The sequence below is a fragment of the Medicago sativa genome, chromosome 6, assembly GCF_051527215.1.
Source record: "Medicago sativa cultivar Bolivia chromosome 6, Bolivia_mono, whole genome shotgun sequence".
Taxonomy (NCBI): Eukaryota; Viridiplantae; Streptophyta; class Magnoliopsida; order Fabales; family Fabaceae; genus Medicago; species Medicago sativa.
The window spans coordinates 93074180-93091253 of record NC_140754.1 but is presented as its reverse complement, the minus strand read 5'-3'; the positions used below and the strand labels follow the sequence as shown (position 1 = coordinate 93091253).

Genomic DNA, 17074 nt, shown 5'->3' with positions numbered 1-17074 from the left:
TTAGTTCTCGTCTACACCAATCACTTGAAACGGTGCATAGGTATATCAAATGGTGCTTTGGAAATATGTTAGCTTTAATAGTTGATGTAAACAATGATAACATTGCCGTGAACCTTCCTATGACAATTAGAATTCAAACTTCAAATTAAATGGAGAGAGAATGCTAAGGGATAAAACTGTCATTAAAGTTAAGTTGTGTGCTTAGGGAGGGAAAAAATAGGGTTTGGAAGTAGGGTTGCAATGTTAACAAAGATTAGAAATACTAGAACTCCGATCCGTGCGATGCACGGGTTCTACGAATAAAACATGTGCGAATAATTTATAACGTCATAAAATAAAAATAGTGAAATAAGTCATGATAAAAACGTTAAAAACGTATTACATTAGTCATATTATTTTTTTTTTTGAAGGATTTAGTCATATTATCTTGACATTAACAAAATTTGAAAACGGTACATTATACATCAAATATCATACATTATGAAATACTTCACACATTTGAAGTCACGTTAGTATTTTCACCATCTTCATCAACTATCGGTATCTTCAACTCATTTTTTTTTGACGTATTCAACTCATCTCTTGAAGTAACTTTTTTTTTTAGTCATTGTGAATAAAACAATCGATAAAAATTACTCCCTTCGGTCACTATTATAAGCAAAACTCCACTTTTTAGATACATTGAATAATTAATGTATCTAGCCTTTATTATAGACTAGATACATTAATTATTCAATGTATCTAAAAAGTGAAATTTTGCTTATAATAGTGACCGGAGGGAGTATGTCGTTTGAAACCCAATCCAAGCGCTATGTCAATTCCTTATCAAATGAGTCAACCTTAATCGACATGACTTAATTAATATAACCCGTTGAAATTTGCTGTTTTAAGTTACAAATTTTTTATTTATGACATCTATGTGTTGGATTCCAATAATTATTATTATTTAAAAAACAATTACATAGACACTCTAAATACATAGGTGTAGGCTTGGAGACTTGATGCCTAGAATCCGTGTGGAAGAATACATGAGAGAATATGTCTGGAGAATGAGAGTTGATGATCAAAATCAAAGACCAACATTTTCACAAAGCCAACATGTATAATATAAAACATTTTCCTTGAATGATAGGCGCAAAGACATGTTGTTGAAACAACGATGGTTTCTCAAAGTCATATCGGCAAATTACACACATTCAATTGCCTTCACACCATCTCGTCGACTTGAAGTCCATATTGTCATTGGCGATAATTGTTCCCCATCGAGTTGTATTCAGTTGATGAGAGGAATGAAAATGCTGACTTAAAAAGATCTTCCATTAATATTCGTTAAAATATTGCAAGGAAAGATTTTTTTAAGTTAGATACAAAATATTCCAAAATTTCACCCTTCAAGAATCCACTTCAACCACAAAAAGGATACCAAATAAATTTTTGCTTTGGCTTTAGCCATTTTATATATATTTTTGAACGGCAAAAAATTCATTAATCTTCCAATTGTCCTATAATAATTATGAAACAAAAAAAATACATTAGCATGTCAAATAAGTGCAAAATTGATTCAATTGATATTGTTATAACTGTCTTAAAGGTACAGTGCTTGAATGCAACAAAGGCTTATAATAGGGAAAATAAAACACAACAAAAAGCCAAACTACAACTCCAGCAAAACCGCAATCCTTATGGTATAAACTATAAACGCCAGGACAAAAATAAAATCCACCAACAATTGAAACATTACATGAGTAGAGGATCTTAAATAGAAATTTATAGAATAGTTATTTGTGTTAAATAAAATCCCTATGTGACACTGCCGCAATTAGAATTTTTTTCCTCAATCACGGCGTGAACTTTGAAGCGACAACTCTCTTGTGAGTATGAAGTCAAAAATAAGGAATGAGATTCAAGCTATTAAGATAACACATATATATCCACATATAGACCATGTACAGTGTAGTGCAAATATGAATATGGAAAACAATGTGGATATTAATTTGCATGAAGACATGAATAGTTATGTTGGGAACGAGAGATTTGAGTGGGAAGCTAGAAAATGCCATATAAGGTTGTGCATGTATCGGCGGACTTTATGAGTCTTAAGAGAGAAATTTTGAATTTCAAATTGAATGGGATGATTAGGATAAGAAATTTTGAATTTCAAATTGAATTGAATGGATGTTTAGAAATTTTTTAACATGCATTATTAGAAATTCAAAAAGGCTAATGTATCATGTTTTACCACACATCTTGGTTACTACAACTAAATTAATAACTTATGCTTCCAAACAAAAAAAAAATTCAAATTCAAATTTGCATGCATTTGGGAGGGAAATATATTAGGGTAAACCACTTAAGTATTTAATGCAGCACAATTAGAGGGGAATTTCTAGGTTTAATGGTTGCTTAACGTAATAAGCTTTAAGAATAAAGGAAGTATGAAGTATGATGATGTGTCGGGGGTATTTTAGTAATTTCACATCACATCATCACCCCCTTTTCATCTCTTTTTTTTTTTTTTTTTTGGTACAAGAGAGGGCAAAGCCCAAAAAAAAACAAAACTAAGAAGCTAATCGAACATTCCTAGGCATGCAAGCCCCGGATAAATCATCAAAAAAGGATTCTTTTGACCTCACAAGGAGGAGACTCCAACACTAGAAAATTAAAGTGATCTGTAGAAATGCTTAAATTAGCGAGCCAATCGGCACTCCTATTTCCTTCACGCCAAGTATGGTTGAGTTGAACATTCCAACTCATCTTCGGCGGCTTCGGATCCGGTGAACTAAAACGGGAATATTCCCATTGAACTTGAAATTATCGAGAGATCATGTCGATCAAAATCTTTGAATCACTTTCCACTATAAGATGAGAGTAATGTTCCCTCCAAGCCATATCCAAACCCAAATATAGCCCCCACATCTCGGCATGTAAGGCATCACAAGCTCCAATCTTCTTAGTGTAGCCTTTGATCCATCTACCGTCTGAATCACGAAAAAGGCCGCCACATCCGGCAATAACCCCCATATCCTTGCAAGCACCATCACTATTAAGCTTGATCCAACCTTCTTGAGGCCGCTTCCAACCTATATAGATGATTTCATTCAACTTTGGACCTTTACGAACAAGCTCCGGGTCACAAATGTATGTGGGTGTAAAAGGGGAGTTCGGGTATGCACCATTTATGTAATGCTCCATTTAATCCATTTAGGCTTTGGATGGAAGACACGTGGCAAGATTAAATTTAAAGGTTGAGATTTATTTAATAATAAATAAGAACAAAACACTACCCCCATCTTATGTCTTCTCCTATAACGTGTTTTTCTCTCCCATCTTTCATCACCACCGTAAGCCTCCACCCACCACCACCCACATCCTCCCATCACCTCCCCTTTTAATCACGCTCGGTTAATCATTTTTGTAATCGCCTCCCCTTTTAATCGTTTCAAGTTAATTATCTCTCCCATCTTTCATCATTCACACATCAATTTTTATAATTAGTGATGCATATTTCACGAAAGTTTTAATCTCTGTGATGTTCATCAATTCAAAACTACTTGCGGACTATTTTCTTTCATTTGTGAGATCTAATCAAATTCCCCGATTTGTATTTGGTTGTTCTTTGATTTTGTAGTGATTGTTGTTTTTAACCCTAATCTCTCTGATCTTAATCCACACTTAATAATAACATGAATATGACACGATGTGAAATTTGAAAGGTTTATACGTGGTTTATTATTATTCGAGAAAAAATATGAAAAAGTTCCATGGAAATTGACGAAGAAGAAGTGAAGAGGAGAACGAGAAGGAAGAAGAAAAGAATATGACACGGAAACAAACGGTAGGCGGTGAATATGATTTGTTTCCTTTTAATTATTTTAAATCTCAACCCTTAACTTTTCTTTTGCCATGTGTCTTTCATCCATCATGGTAAATGGACTAAATGGAGTCTTATGTAAATGGAGCATACTGCACCCGTAAAAGGGTGTATGTCACATAAGGTGGTTCATGTATAAGAGCTCAAATAGAATGAGCAAAATGATATAACCACTTATAATAATAACAACTTCAACAATATTATTATCATCACAACCCATTGATAAACAAATGATATAACCAACACAACTCTAAAAGGACGTCATAGCAATCTCGTCTGAAAACCTGAAAATTCCTTCAAAGACAAAGAGGACGTCATCACAATGTCTCATGATTTTTCCTCTGAACAACAAAACCCAGTTACAACAACAACAATATCCTTCCTTCAAAAAAAAAAAAACAACAATATCCAAACCTAACCCAATCTCAAAAACGACATCATCAAAAGAAAATCTTCATAGAACTAACCACAACATCACTCTCGATTCTCAAAAACTACTCCCGATTTAAATTTATTTTCCCAAGAAATAAATAATTATCTCTTAATCCAACCACTCTGCAGTAGGCTGCACCATGTATCCTTTGGACTACACACATACTCCATCTGGTCACATTTATAAACAAGAAATGACTTTCTAGGTACATTGAATAATTAATGTATCTGGTCACATTTATGGGTTAGATACATTAATTATTAGATGTATCTAAAAAGTTGTTTTTTGCTTATAAATGTGACCGAAGGAAATACAACCTAACATATTCCTTAATATGTACTCCCTCCGGTCTCAAATGTAAGAAACTTTTCACTTTTTATGTTCATTCAATAAATGATGTATGTGATCTTTATTATAGCAAGGAAACTCATTGCTTTTTCAAATTATTTAATCTTATAATCTATTTCGATCGTAAATTGTCCAAAAGAAATAGTCAAATTCAATATTGTTCAAAACTCTTGAAACAGTTGTAGTATACAAATAAAAAATAATTTGTATAAATAAAGTTATTTTTTTTAGCAAACTGCGTTAGTATTAAATGATCGATAAAGATGGATTTATGTACAGATCATTAAGCTTAAATTGTGTGCTAATATACATCTAAGCATTAAGAACTACTTGTTAATCACAAACATTTGTGGATCCAAAAAGTCCCCGAATTATTACCACCACCATCATCATTGTTGTTGTCATCATTATATATCGTCGTCGTCGTCATCACCACCATCATCATTGTTGTCATTATCATCATCTTCATAATGATCAGTGATTTCATACTTTGATTTGTCGGATCCTTCTTCCACTGGAGGATTTTATGCTTTGGCAACAAAGGAGCCTTATCAGCATCAGGCATCGCTCACCATTTTTTCCACCAGCTTTCCCAACTACGACAACAAATTTGTTGTTTGGATTTTCCTTCTTGGATCCTTAGCTTCTTTCTTTGATTTGACTGCTTTGGCATGATAAAAAAAAAGATTAAAAAATACAAATCATAAAGGTGAAAAGTACGGTTTATTTTGTGAAAAGACAAAAGAAAGATGAGGTGAGATCAAAATTAACCCAGAGTAAGGATAAGGGTGATTAAATGGAGAAGATTACTAACTCGTGAGATCCATCTAAAGTGAAGATATGTGCTTAGAAACAAAATTGAATCTCTTAAAATAAATAAATAAATAAATGAAATGATAATTTAGATCCATCAAAATATATATATGTTTGTACATAAACAAGAATGAAATACGTTGTTCTACCATAAAGGATCCATGCTAACGATAAATTAAGAATTGCATATAAGTATATAATAAATGAATGTAAATCAAGTTGCATATTTATATTGAAGGTATACCTTTGGTACTTCATCGATTTGATACTTTTGAGATATATGATTGTTTTCATAAGATCATCTTCAGATTCACTCGGTGCTACAAAACCTAGGCCAGATCGGTTGGTTAGACCAATTGGACCATACATTGAGAACATATTCAAGCTATTTAGGAGGATCAAGCTATCAGATCCATATTTCTATTAGATAAAAGTTGACGTCGGCAAATTGAATTGGATTGAGTCGGCACAAAGAACTTGATGAAGGAACCGCATAACTAATTATCGATGGACTCTAAGTCTAAAAGGTATTGAAATTTTACAAAAATGATTAGTAAACTTAGATCCCCAAGAACACAAGAAAGGGAAAAAAATTATGAAGATATATGGAAAAAGATGGAGAACACAAAGAGTAATATAGAAGAAGCACAATATAGAAGTAGAAGATGAAATGAGGAAGAAACGACGGCGGAAGCTTTTAATAGAACAAATGACAAGAAAGGAGGTGTGGATTTAGGGTTAGGAAATGGGTCGGGTCTAGGTAAGTTATATGTAATAGTAGACACAAGCCCAAACATTTAGTCGCCTTAAATAATTTTTTCCAAGAGTCTCATTCAACTTATCCATAGGTACGTGCATATGCGCATAATTATTAAAATATTATTGTAGTTCAATTTGTGAACTATTTTTTCAACAATTTACTTTAGAGTTTTAATATACAAAACAACTCACAGTATGTTTTATTATGTGAACCATGTATCTTGTGCGCAACTACAAAGACTAATCCTCCGATCTTGATAGGACCAGAGTGGGTGACAAAACTATCGTTCAAAAGATTTAAGATAAAGAAAGTGAAGTAAACATTTCAACCATAAATTTATTTTTTTCCGAAAATTTTACAAAAGGGTGGAAGGAAATTATTTACTTTAAAACTAATAACATATAATTTATGCTTTGAAGTGAAAAATGTATTTTTATTTTCTAATATGCATGTCCTATTTTAAGGTAAAATCGGCGCACCTACATATTTAACTAATTAGGTGTTGTTGTAGAATAGTATCGCCAAATTAAAGAAGTGAATATGTGGAGCTCTTTTTTTTATTTCTATTATACCCTCTTTTTAATTCGCCAATAAATTCCTATTTTTTGCACACCTTTTCTCTTTTCAATAGACTTAATAGGTTATTTTTCTCTCATAACAAAGATTTTTTTTTTAAAGAAATCAAAATGAATTATATTAACAAGCGGCTACCCCTCCGGCACAAGGTGTGCCAAAAAGGAAAGCTCAAAGATTACGGCTAGAGTTTAAACAAGAGGAAAACAAAAATTAAGCACCACCCAAACATAACAAAGGGTTACGGCACCAATCATGAAGGCGATAAGGGAAAATGTAAATTTTGCCTTATACCACCGAAAGAAAGATTTTTAATATTTTCCGAAGCCTAAGAGAGGTGTTCTCTTCGCGACGGAAAATTCTTGTTTCTTTTCTTCCGAGAGGACCCAAGATGCCGCAAACCAAATCAAGAACATGAAATTCTTCCTCCCTTTTGCATAACCCGAAGCCGTACTAAATTGAAAGAAATGATCTGTTAAAGTTGCCGGCAAAGCCGTGTAAACTCCTAACCAATTACGAACCATTTGCCAAATATTTCCAAAAATACCACAATTTAAAAACAAGTGGACATCAGTCTCCTGCACTCCACACCCACCAACACACAATTGCCGATCAATAGATATAATCCCCCGACGGAATAAATTAGCCTTCGTAGGCAACCTATTTCGAAACGGCCGCCACGCGAAGATCGATACCTTAAGCGGGATGTCCCCTCCACGAGAATGTCGTCGGAATCAAGGTCACATCATGGTTGAGAAGCGCACCATCGGTAAGAGTATGGTACGCCCCTCTAAGCGTATAACCCGTCGAAGGGTCGGGGATCCACGCCCAAACATCATTCAAATTCTCCTGCAAGGAAAGCGTCGGTAACAAAATCCTACACTCCTCTACCAACTCTTCCTCCCACGCCCATAACCGTCTTCTCCACTTCCACGCCTCTCCTCCTTCACCCCACCCCGAGCAAACATTTGAGCCACAGTTAAATTGTTACTTACTCTTCATTCCTCTCTCCAACAAATTCCTTATTTTTTGCATACATATTCCTTTATTTTTTTCCATTAGAATTGTTCTTTTATTTTTGCACTTAGCTTGAAATTAAATTTTTAACAATGTTACTCATCTTATTTATAGAATTTAAAATCTTCATGAACCATTATTATAGATAACAAAATTTTGTTTAAATTCACAAATAACAGAAAACAAACTTTGTTTAAAAAAAACAAGCTTAAGTTTTCCAAATAGATATCATTAATTAATTTCATTAAAAAGGAGCAAGTAAGAGTAATTTAAAAATGATATAATTCTAAGATTGTACTCTTAAACTATCAAAACGTCGAGTTAAATAAAAAAATTAAATTCGTATTCAAATGATAGTTAAAATGGAACGAAAAGAGTTTTTTTTTTTTTAATGATATAAAGAACTATCAGATTACACCCACTAAAGAAAGTCCATCCTTAAATGGTTTATCAAAGTTTTATGAATTTTACATGTAAATTTAATCAAGTTTTAGGTAGATGTTTATTTAAGAATAATGCTTAAATACACTCTTGGTTCCTCTATTTTAAATTTATTTTATCCCCCTATTTGAAAAACCGGTTTTTCAATCCTCCTATTTCATATTTTTTGAAATTTTGTTCGATCTTCTTTTTAGTCTTTTTTATGATATGACTTATTCATTTATGACACGACAACATATATTAGGTCGTAATGAATATCCGTCTCCAAAAATATATCTAATATCCATGTCTTCAAAATGAGATGAATGACCAATTACTTTTAACTAAAAAATAACTCAAAATAAGATGAATGAACACAAATAGATATGTTACATCATAAATAGTTGAGCAAATGTACACATATTGATAAAAATAATAAAATAAAAAATTAGTCATATCATTTTTCATCATTTATTCTTTAATCTTGCAATATTTTTTTTATCTATCGACGTGTGCCTAATTATTTTTAATTTGGACTTGTGCTAAATTTCATCTTACAGAAAAATGAACTTTGGGATACAAAAAACTCACACCAATCATTCCTAAAATCGGTCTTTTGGCCGAATATTCTTGATTTGCAGGAAATCCAAACCCGACTAAGCAGTCAGACGATAGGTTGGCACAACTAGCAAGGGTTGACTTCTCGGCATTGTGAGTTCAAATTTTTCAAACATATCTAACTCATCATGGGACATCCCATCCAGAAGCTCCCAATTGAAGCAATGCATTAGCTGAGCCACAACAAGTTTAACAGAAGTAATTCCCATTTGCAATCCAGGACAACCTCTTCGACCAGAACCAAACGGCAAGAGTTGAAAATCATGTCCACGAATGTCTACATTACTATCTTCAAATCTCTCTGGACAAAACATCTCTGCATTATCTGACCAAACATTAGTATCTCTCCCTATTGTCCATGTATTTATTAAAATTCTTGTCTTTTTCTTTATGTAATAACCATCCACAACAACATCTTCAAGACACTCATGGGGTACTAACAAAGGTCCAACAGGGCACAACCTTAAGGTCTCTTTCACAACCATAGTCAAGTAAGGTAATTTTGCTAAGTGGGTCTCCTCCACTTGTCTATTCATTCCAACCACATTTTATAGCTCTTGTTGAAGTTTCTTCATTGCATTTGGATGCTTTAGGAGTTGTGAAAGTACCCAATCAATTACAACTGAGGTTGTATCTAGTGATGCTGAAATCATGTCTATTAAAATAGCCTTGATGTTGGTTCTATCAATGTCATATTTGTTGTCTTTGGAATCAATTGATTGGTTCATGAGTGATAACAATATGTGTACAAAGTCTTTGTTGTTATGGCCTTTCTGTTCTTCAATGGATCGATGCTCACGCTCTTTGATTATGTGCTCCAACAATTCATCATACTGCTTCCATGTTTTCTTAATTTGTCTTTCTATTCCCTAATAACCAATGAGTTAAATTAGCAATGGACATTGATGAAGTGAGGAAAATATTAAAATTTAATTAAGATTGAAATTCATGTTTCTTCATTGATGTTTGTCATAAAAAAACATCTACAAGACATATGTATCACGCGTAGACGAGTGTTAGCAACATACTTTCTTTTATTAGTTAAAAGTCAAGTGGATATCAATTAAATTTGGCGAGACTCATACAAATTTACTAATAAAAAAAATATTCATTGAAATAATATGTTAGAAAATATATTGTTATATAGTAGAAAGGTTTTGGGATGTGGTCCTTTATAATTAATTATTTAGGTCTATGATTGGGCTAAAGATTTGTTTTTGAACTCAAAATTGTCACGTTTTGCAACTTTTACTCACGTTTTATTTCTTCATTTGGATTTTTGGAGTATTTTATTTTGGTACAAATTTGATGCAACATTCGTCAAGTGTTCTGTCAAAAAGAAAACATTGCTCACGTGAAGGAAAATACTTGGGTGATATAATGTCGCGTGACATTAAATTTGGGTCACATAAAGGTGTTGTGTTGTGTGGCCGAGATGTGTTGTATGTGTTGTGTGGCCCAGATGTTATGTGACAATGTGTGTTGTGTGGCTACTATATTTAATGTCCACGGTAACGTTATGTCGCCCAAATGCTTCCCCTCACGTGAATGCATGCTGCTGATGGCTTAAAATATGGCTTAAGAAAAGTAGTGAGCCTCAATTCTTTGAATGGAGGATGCATATTATTTTAGAATTTTGAATACGGTTTTGCCTAATAATGAATTTAATTTTTATGAGTTATACACATAAATCTAGTCATGTTTAACGTAGATATTTATTTAAATATTTTAAAAATCTATAATAAATAACAGTTTATAAAGTGAATATACATTTTCGACTGAATTTTTCTTCCAACTTTACCTCTCATTTAAAATACTTAATTATTATAACATTATTTAAATTATAAATTAAAACATTAGTTTTGTCCCATTATTAAAATAGGAACAATCTACAACAAAAGAAACACTATTGGACACTATAAAAACACTTTATTTTGACATTATAAAAATTGTGTGTTGGTATAACGCTAGTTAATATGATTGTGTCTAAAATAATTAGATTATCAATGTACATAAATTAATATCTTCGATAATTATCTGATATAAATGAATAAACCAAAACATATTTTATATCCCATATCTTTTAATATATATTCGCATTTTTTCAAGAGAAAACATTTGTTTAGTCCTTTATCTTTTATTTCTTATTTTAGTTATTTATCTTTGTTTTTTTTGAAAAAGCCAAAAAAAATAGTATATATATATATATATATATATATATATATATATATATATATATATAAACAATAACCTCCCAACGCTTTAGCACAAGGGGTGCCAAAAACGCCGAGACACAAACGAGTTCGGACAACTGTACAACGCCAATATGGCGCACAAAACAAAAGAAAGGAAAGGAGAAAACGAGAAACTAACAATCTAGAAAAGCGAGTTTAAGCGAGGTTAAAGGACTCCGCCGTCACATTTGATAATCAAAATCAAAATTAACATATTTCGATTTCAACCACCAAAATGACTGAAGCTTTATCTTTGTTAAATATTGAACGTTAGTGTCCCATAAGTCCTAGCTCATTTGGAAAATATGCCGAAATTGTTAGGCCGGACGTTATGGCCGGGGTTTGAACCACTGGTACCTCCACTTTGTGTGTGTGAGTTTATGATGACTTTGTCATCTCGTCTATCTACTAAAAAAATTTATTGAACGTTAGTTCTTCTATTACCTAAATGAATATGCTTACAATTGTTGACTAGTTGAATTGTTATATTAAATTAATCTTTTTCTTGCCATGTAGTGTAACATGTGCTGGCAGAAAAAATAAAATAATGAAGGCTGATTGAAGGATAATTTATTTTAAGGAAAATAATTTTTATTATCCCTCAAAAAAAAATTATTAGAGTTGCCAGAATCAGATAGAATCAATTTTTTTTTATTTTTTAAGAAAAATCAGATAGAATCACTTGAAATTTGGACTCAAATATTATAATCAACTACGTGTCTTACTTGTGTAAGTTGAGATAGGCCATAATACATTTTTTTTAGGGATGGCCATAATATGATAATACCATCCGACACTAATCTACCGCTAATGTTTTTATATATAGCCGACCATAATATTTGCATTGGTTAAGCTCACACTAATAATATAATGTCTTCTTTTTTATGTTTCAAAAAAATATATAATATCTTCTGTTAACGTCGAAGGACCCACGTTAAATACTGTAAACAATTATACTAGTATATCATAATACAACTAAGAGTGAAGATCTATTTTGCTCATTCCCAATTTTCTAACGGTCAAATTCAATCTATGATAAAAATAAAACTCAAATAAATCATTGATATTTTTAATACTGGAAACAAGTTAGTTTATCTATTGTAATGAATCAGAGACTATTTTTTTTTTGGTAGTGAATCGAGAGACTAATTTGTTAGAGTATTCAAATTTATCTTAAAAGCTATTCATAAATATAAATTTATCTTCATCATCATTCATTAAAAGTTGAATAATGTCAACAATATTTCTATAGAAACTACTCTTCAAACCGGGCGAAACCGGGGTGGCAAGGGGGAGCCGGCGCCACCCCATCCTTTTATGAAATTACTATTTTGCGCTTCATTAAAACTAATATTTTCCCACGCAATTTCATTTTGTCATCAATTTTCTCTTTCATCAAGTGATAGCGAGAAACGCGTTCTCTTCTTCTCCCCTAAGAAAGCAAATCACGATCCAATCCGACGACAACCACCACACCACCGCCGGTCGGCCGCCGCGACCACTCACCTACTCCTCCTCCTCCTTCATCTTCCGTGTTGTGTTTAAAGAGCTATCTCCATCTCTCTCCACAAACCCTAATTCTTGTAAATTGTAAGGTAATGTGAAATTGAATTTTATTTTGTTAATGGTAGTTATTGGGAAAAACCCAAGTCCCACATCGGATAGATAAGACTCTTGATAAGAGTTTATATAGAGGAGGCAATCCTCATCTTACAAGCCGGTTTTGTAAGGATGAGTTAGGCCCTAAATTTCAACATGGTATCGAGCTTGTCGAATTCAACGGCCGCCTAAACCTATTCACGCACCAAACCCAAAGAGTGATGGGCGTGAGGGGGTGTATTGGGAAAAACCCAAGTCCCACACGCACCAAACCCGAGTCTTTGGGCGTGAGGGGGTGTATTGGGACCAAACCCAAAGAGTGATGGGCGTGAGGGGGTGTATTGGGAAAAACCCAAGTCCCACACGCACCAAACCCGAGTGCTGGGCGTGAGGGGGTGTATTGGGACCAAACCCAAAGAGTGTCTTTGGGCGTGAGGGGGTGTATTGGGAAAAAACCCAAGTCCCACACGCACCAAACCCAAAGAGTCTTGGGTGTGAGGGGGTGTATTGGGAAAAACCCAAGTCCCACATCGGATAGACAAGACTCTTGAGAAGAGTATATAAAGAGGAGGCAATCCTCACCTTACAAGCCGGTTTTGTAAGGATGAGTTAGGCCCCAAATTTCAACATGGTATCGAGCTTGTCGAATTCATGGACCGCCTAAACCTATTCACGCACCAAGTCCAAAAGAGTCTTGGGCGTGAGGGGGTGTATTGGGAAAAACCCAAGTCCCACATCGGATAGATAAGACTCGCAGCTTGTCGAATTCATGGACCGCCTAAACATATTCACACACCAAGCCCAAAAGAGTGCTTTGGGCGTGAGGGGGCGTATTGGGAAAAACCCAAGTCCCACATCGGATAGATAAGACTCTTGATAAGAGTTTATATAGAGGAGGCAATCATCACCTTACAAGCCGGTTTTGTAAGGATGAGTTAGGCCCCAAATTTCAACGGTAGTTTTACAAGGTTAAGTAAAAAAAGAGGAATGTGACTTCACTCATATAAATAACCTGCAGAAATTTTAGAAGCGAGGCTGAGTTTTAAACTTAGAATATCGGTTTTAACATTATTTGTTTATATACTTTGAAATCATAGTTCAAGGTTAATCTTAATCAGTTTTAACATTATTTGTTTATATATTGTGAACTTAATTATAGCAATATTCTTTTGATTCTTTTGATTGAAAGTGGTGGCCAGCTTATGTTGGAGCTCGTTATGTTAATTGTGTTTCATAATGAGATTTTATTAGGCTTAAATCATTTTAAATTCTAGCATTTGGTGAGAAAAAATAGGACTTCTGCTGATTGTAAGCGTGTGTGTGTATAGGACTTCTAGCATTAGCGCATGTATTAGTTCCGAATCAATTATTGATGATTTCAAGTCACTCGGAAAGCGTAGAGTGCACCTTTAGGCATGTAATGAACGACTTTATTATATTATTTAGTTTATTTTGATGGCGAAATAGCGGTCACCCCAAACTTTTTGTCTAGCTCCGCCACTTCTTCAAACAGTTTACAACTTTAAAGTTAGATATAAGATTATACCCTTAAATTTGTATTGATACAAAATAGAGTCACTCACTAAAAACCGTTAATCAATTTACAACCAAAGGCAAAACCAATTGATCACATAGCTCATACCAACGTAGATGCTGAGAATAGTGGTTGTCCATACGAAACTAATATTATTATTCTTCATTAAGAACAAAATCATCCCAAAATATAAGAAAATTTGATTGAGGATTAATTAAGCTTATCACCAAAACTTGTAATAATCAGTTCTGAGTTGAAAATTTCTATCCAAAAACAGTTCTAAATTGAAAGTGAAAATATAAGAGTGTGACCAAAAACACGAGGTATAGCAACAACAGCCAGAAAAGTTTAAACAAGCTTTCAAAAGGAAACATCTACTTTGGTACATTAGAATGCTAAAACTAATTAATAGTTAGGATTAAGTGCACTTTTGATCGTCCTATTTTACCTCACTCACGAAAACAGTGTTCCGTTTTAGTGCCAAATTTTTTGGTCCCAAACCTATATTTATAACACCGAAAGTGGAGATTTTTTAATTTTAGGGTTAATTATGTTTCTAGTCCCTATAAAATAGCGACCTTGTAAGTTTAGTCCTTACTTAATTTTAATAGCATTTTTAGTCCCTAATTTTGTTTTTTTGCCCTGAGTATTAGTCCCTACTCAATTCAAATTTGTTTAATTTATGCTTAAACTCTTAAATTTTTGAACAATTTTTTGCGGACATGTTTAGAACATTACTAAAAGTTCCTCCGCAAAAAATTATCGCAAAATTTGATTTCTACATTCAGATTTTATTACTTTTTATCTTTAACTTTTGTCGTTTTAAAAAATTCATATTTAATTCATTTCATGTACGAAAATTCTAAATTTTAGTAAACGAACCTTTCATAGTGTTTTAATCTTGTCTCAAAAAATCGTTCAAAAATTTAAGAGTTTAAGGATAATTAATCAAACTTTGTTTTAGCAGGGACTAAAATTATAAGTAAATTTTTTTTATAGGGACTAAAAATGCTATTAAAATTAAGTAAGGACTAAACTTACAAGGTCGCTATTTTATAGGAATTTGAAACATAATTAACCCTTAATTTTATTGCCCAATTATAAACTTGAAGGAAAAATATATCACATCTAATTTAGTGCCAAAAATCATCATTTTCTAGGATAAAAACACGTTTTGTAACAAAAAAAACACTTCCAACTCTTAATCCAGAACAACGTGAGCGGGTCATTCCATCACTACTAGCATCTTTTATACTCTCTAAGCAAAGAATGGTTTGGATGGACAAAGGAGTCGTCCATCCAATAAAGTCATCCACAAAATTTATGTTGGTCTCAACGGTTGACAACAAAGAATCTCAAGCTCAATCCAACTCTCCACGAGAAATATAACAATTAAATGATCAAGTTGAAAAAAACTCGTTCAATCCAACTGTTCTTTAGGAGATCTGATATAACCCCAAGCGTCATGATGAATCCAATTGTCACGAATCATCCTAAAAACCAACACAAGAAAGAACTTCAAAGTCTAGGCCAACAAGTGCAATGAAGTAGCCCTAACACGAGGCAGAAGAGAACCAAAGGTCATGTTCGGTCAACTCTTCCTCGCGATAAGGATCAAATCCATATTAAATGAGGGATGTGACAAATGAGTGTAGCCTCGTCATACACAGCTCATATTTTCTGCAAAGAACACAAAAACAAGAAAATTCATTGACATACACAACCTCGACACATGTACCTTTGAAATTGTTTTACCCAAAAATAAAGGTTTTCCTCGAACTAAACCTTTCTTCCTCCCGTACATAAGACAATTACCACAACACTCCCAGAGAGTGTAATACTCCTTTTACAATAAAATATCTTAGTGACCTTAACTTCACTTTAAAATGAATGTTGTATCTGTGAGTTTTAAGTATTCCTCTATAATAGCCATTACAATAAATGCTCTCTGTGAGCTTAAATATTCTTCGACAATAAACTCTCCAACGAGTTATTTCCTCCTAAGGAAATTATTCCACAATTGTGAAGCTTTCATCCTTCACAAACACAAAGCTTCTCAAAGTCATCGCCCTTCACTCTCGGAAGATACAAACGACAACGACAAAGCATATGTAAGAAGATAACGAAGGGTGGGTAACGACAACCGAAGGGTATTTAACTCCTAGATGCAAACGACAATGAAGCTTCATATGATGAAAATCTAACAACTTGTAAACTTTGTATATTTTCACGGGCGTACACACAAAAAACATAAAAGGGTGAGTAGTCAAAAATAATGAAAGACAAAGCATAGGTAAGAAGACCATTGCAACTATTTAGAGACATATCAACACAATATGACATATCAACGATTACTCGTATGATTAACATTGTGAATTTTTTTTACATTTATTGGCATGTTAATCGTTAATGCATATAAACACTTAGATACAGATTCACATTTATCACCGGTCACATTAGTCGCTTCATAGAAACAACTTCACAAGTATACATGTAGTGTTGCATATTAGACTTACAATTATTGATCACCGTTATGTAATTCATGCTACCATAATTCACATATAGAAACAATACAATGAGTCAACATGAATAGACACATATCCACTTATGGAACACACTTGTGTTGCATGCTACCCTTATTACGGTACACATTCACATGTCACGCTTTTCTCTCAACACTTCCCATATTAAATTGACACTTATAAGCCCCTTACAATGCAAAAACATTCATGAGACAAGATTGACGGAATAATAAAACTACTATGTACATTTGATGAGGAAAATTGTACTACACTCATAGACTTTTTCAACCCATCCTAAGATCCCTTAGGTGACACTAAATAACTAAAGGGTT

The 17074-nt window shown here is 33.3% G+C and overlaps 1 protein-coding gene and 1 long non-coding RNA gene across 2 annotated transcripts; both read right to left on the bottom strand.

The window, feature by feature from the left end:
• Positions 1–4870: 4870 nt before the first annotated feature.
• Positions 4871–6312, bottom strand: LOC146918305 (uncharacterized). The gene is made up of 2 exons (XR_015014281.1): positions 5710–6312; positions 4871–5313 (listed from the first exon to the last, which is right to left on the bottom strand). It is a non-coding gene; the product is annotated as an uncharacterized LOC146918305 (long non-coding RNA).
• A 2359-nt stretch (positions 6313–8671) lies between these two features.
• On the bottom strand, positions 8672–9978 carry LOC146918304 (cytochrome P450 CYP736A12-like). Its single transcript, XM_085719950.1, has one exon. The coding sequence runs from the start codon at positions 9387–9389 to the stop codon at positions 8892–8894; it is 498 nt and encodes a 165-aa protein (XP_085576076.1). The 5' UTR covers positions 9390–9978; the 3' UTR covers positions 8672–8891.
• Between the last annotated feature and the right edge of the window lie 7096 nt (positions 9979–17074).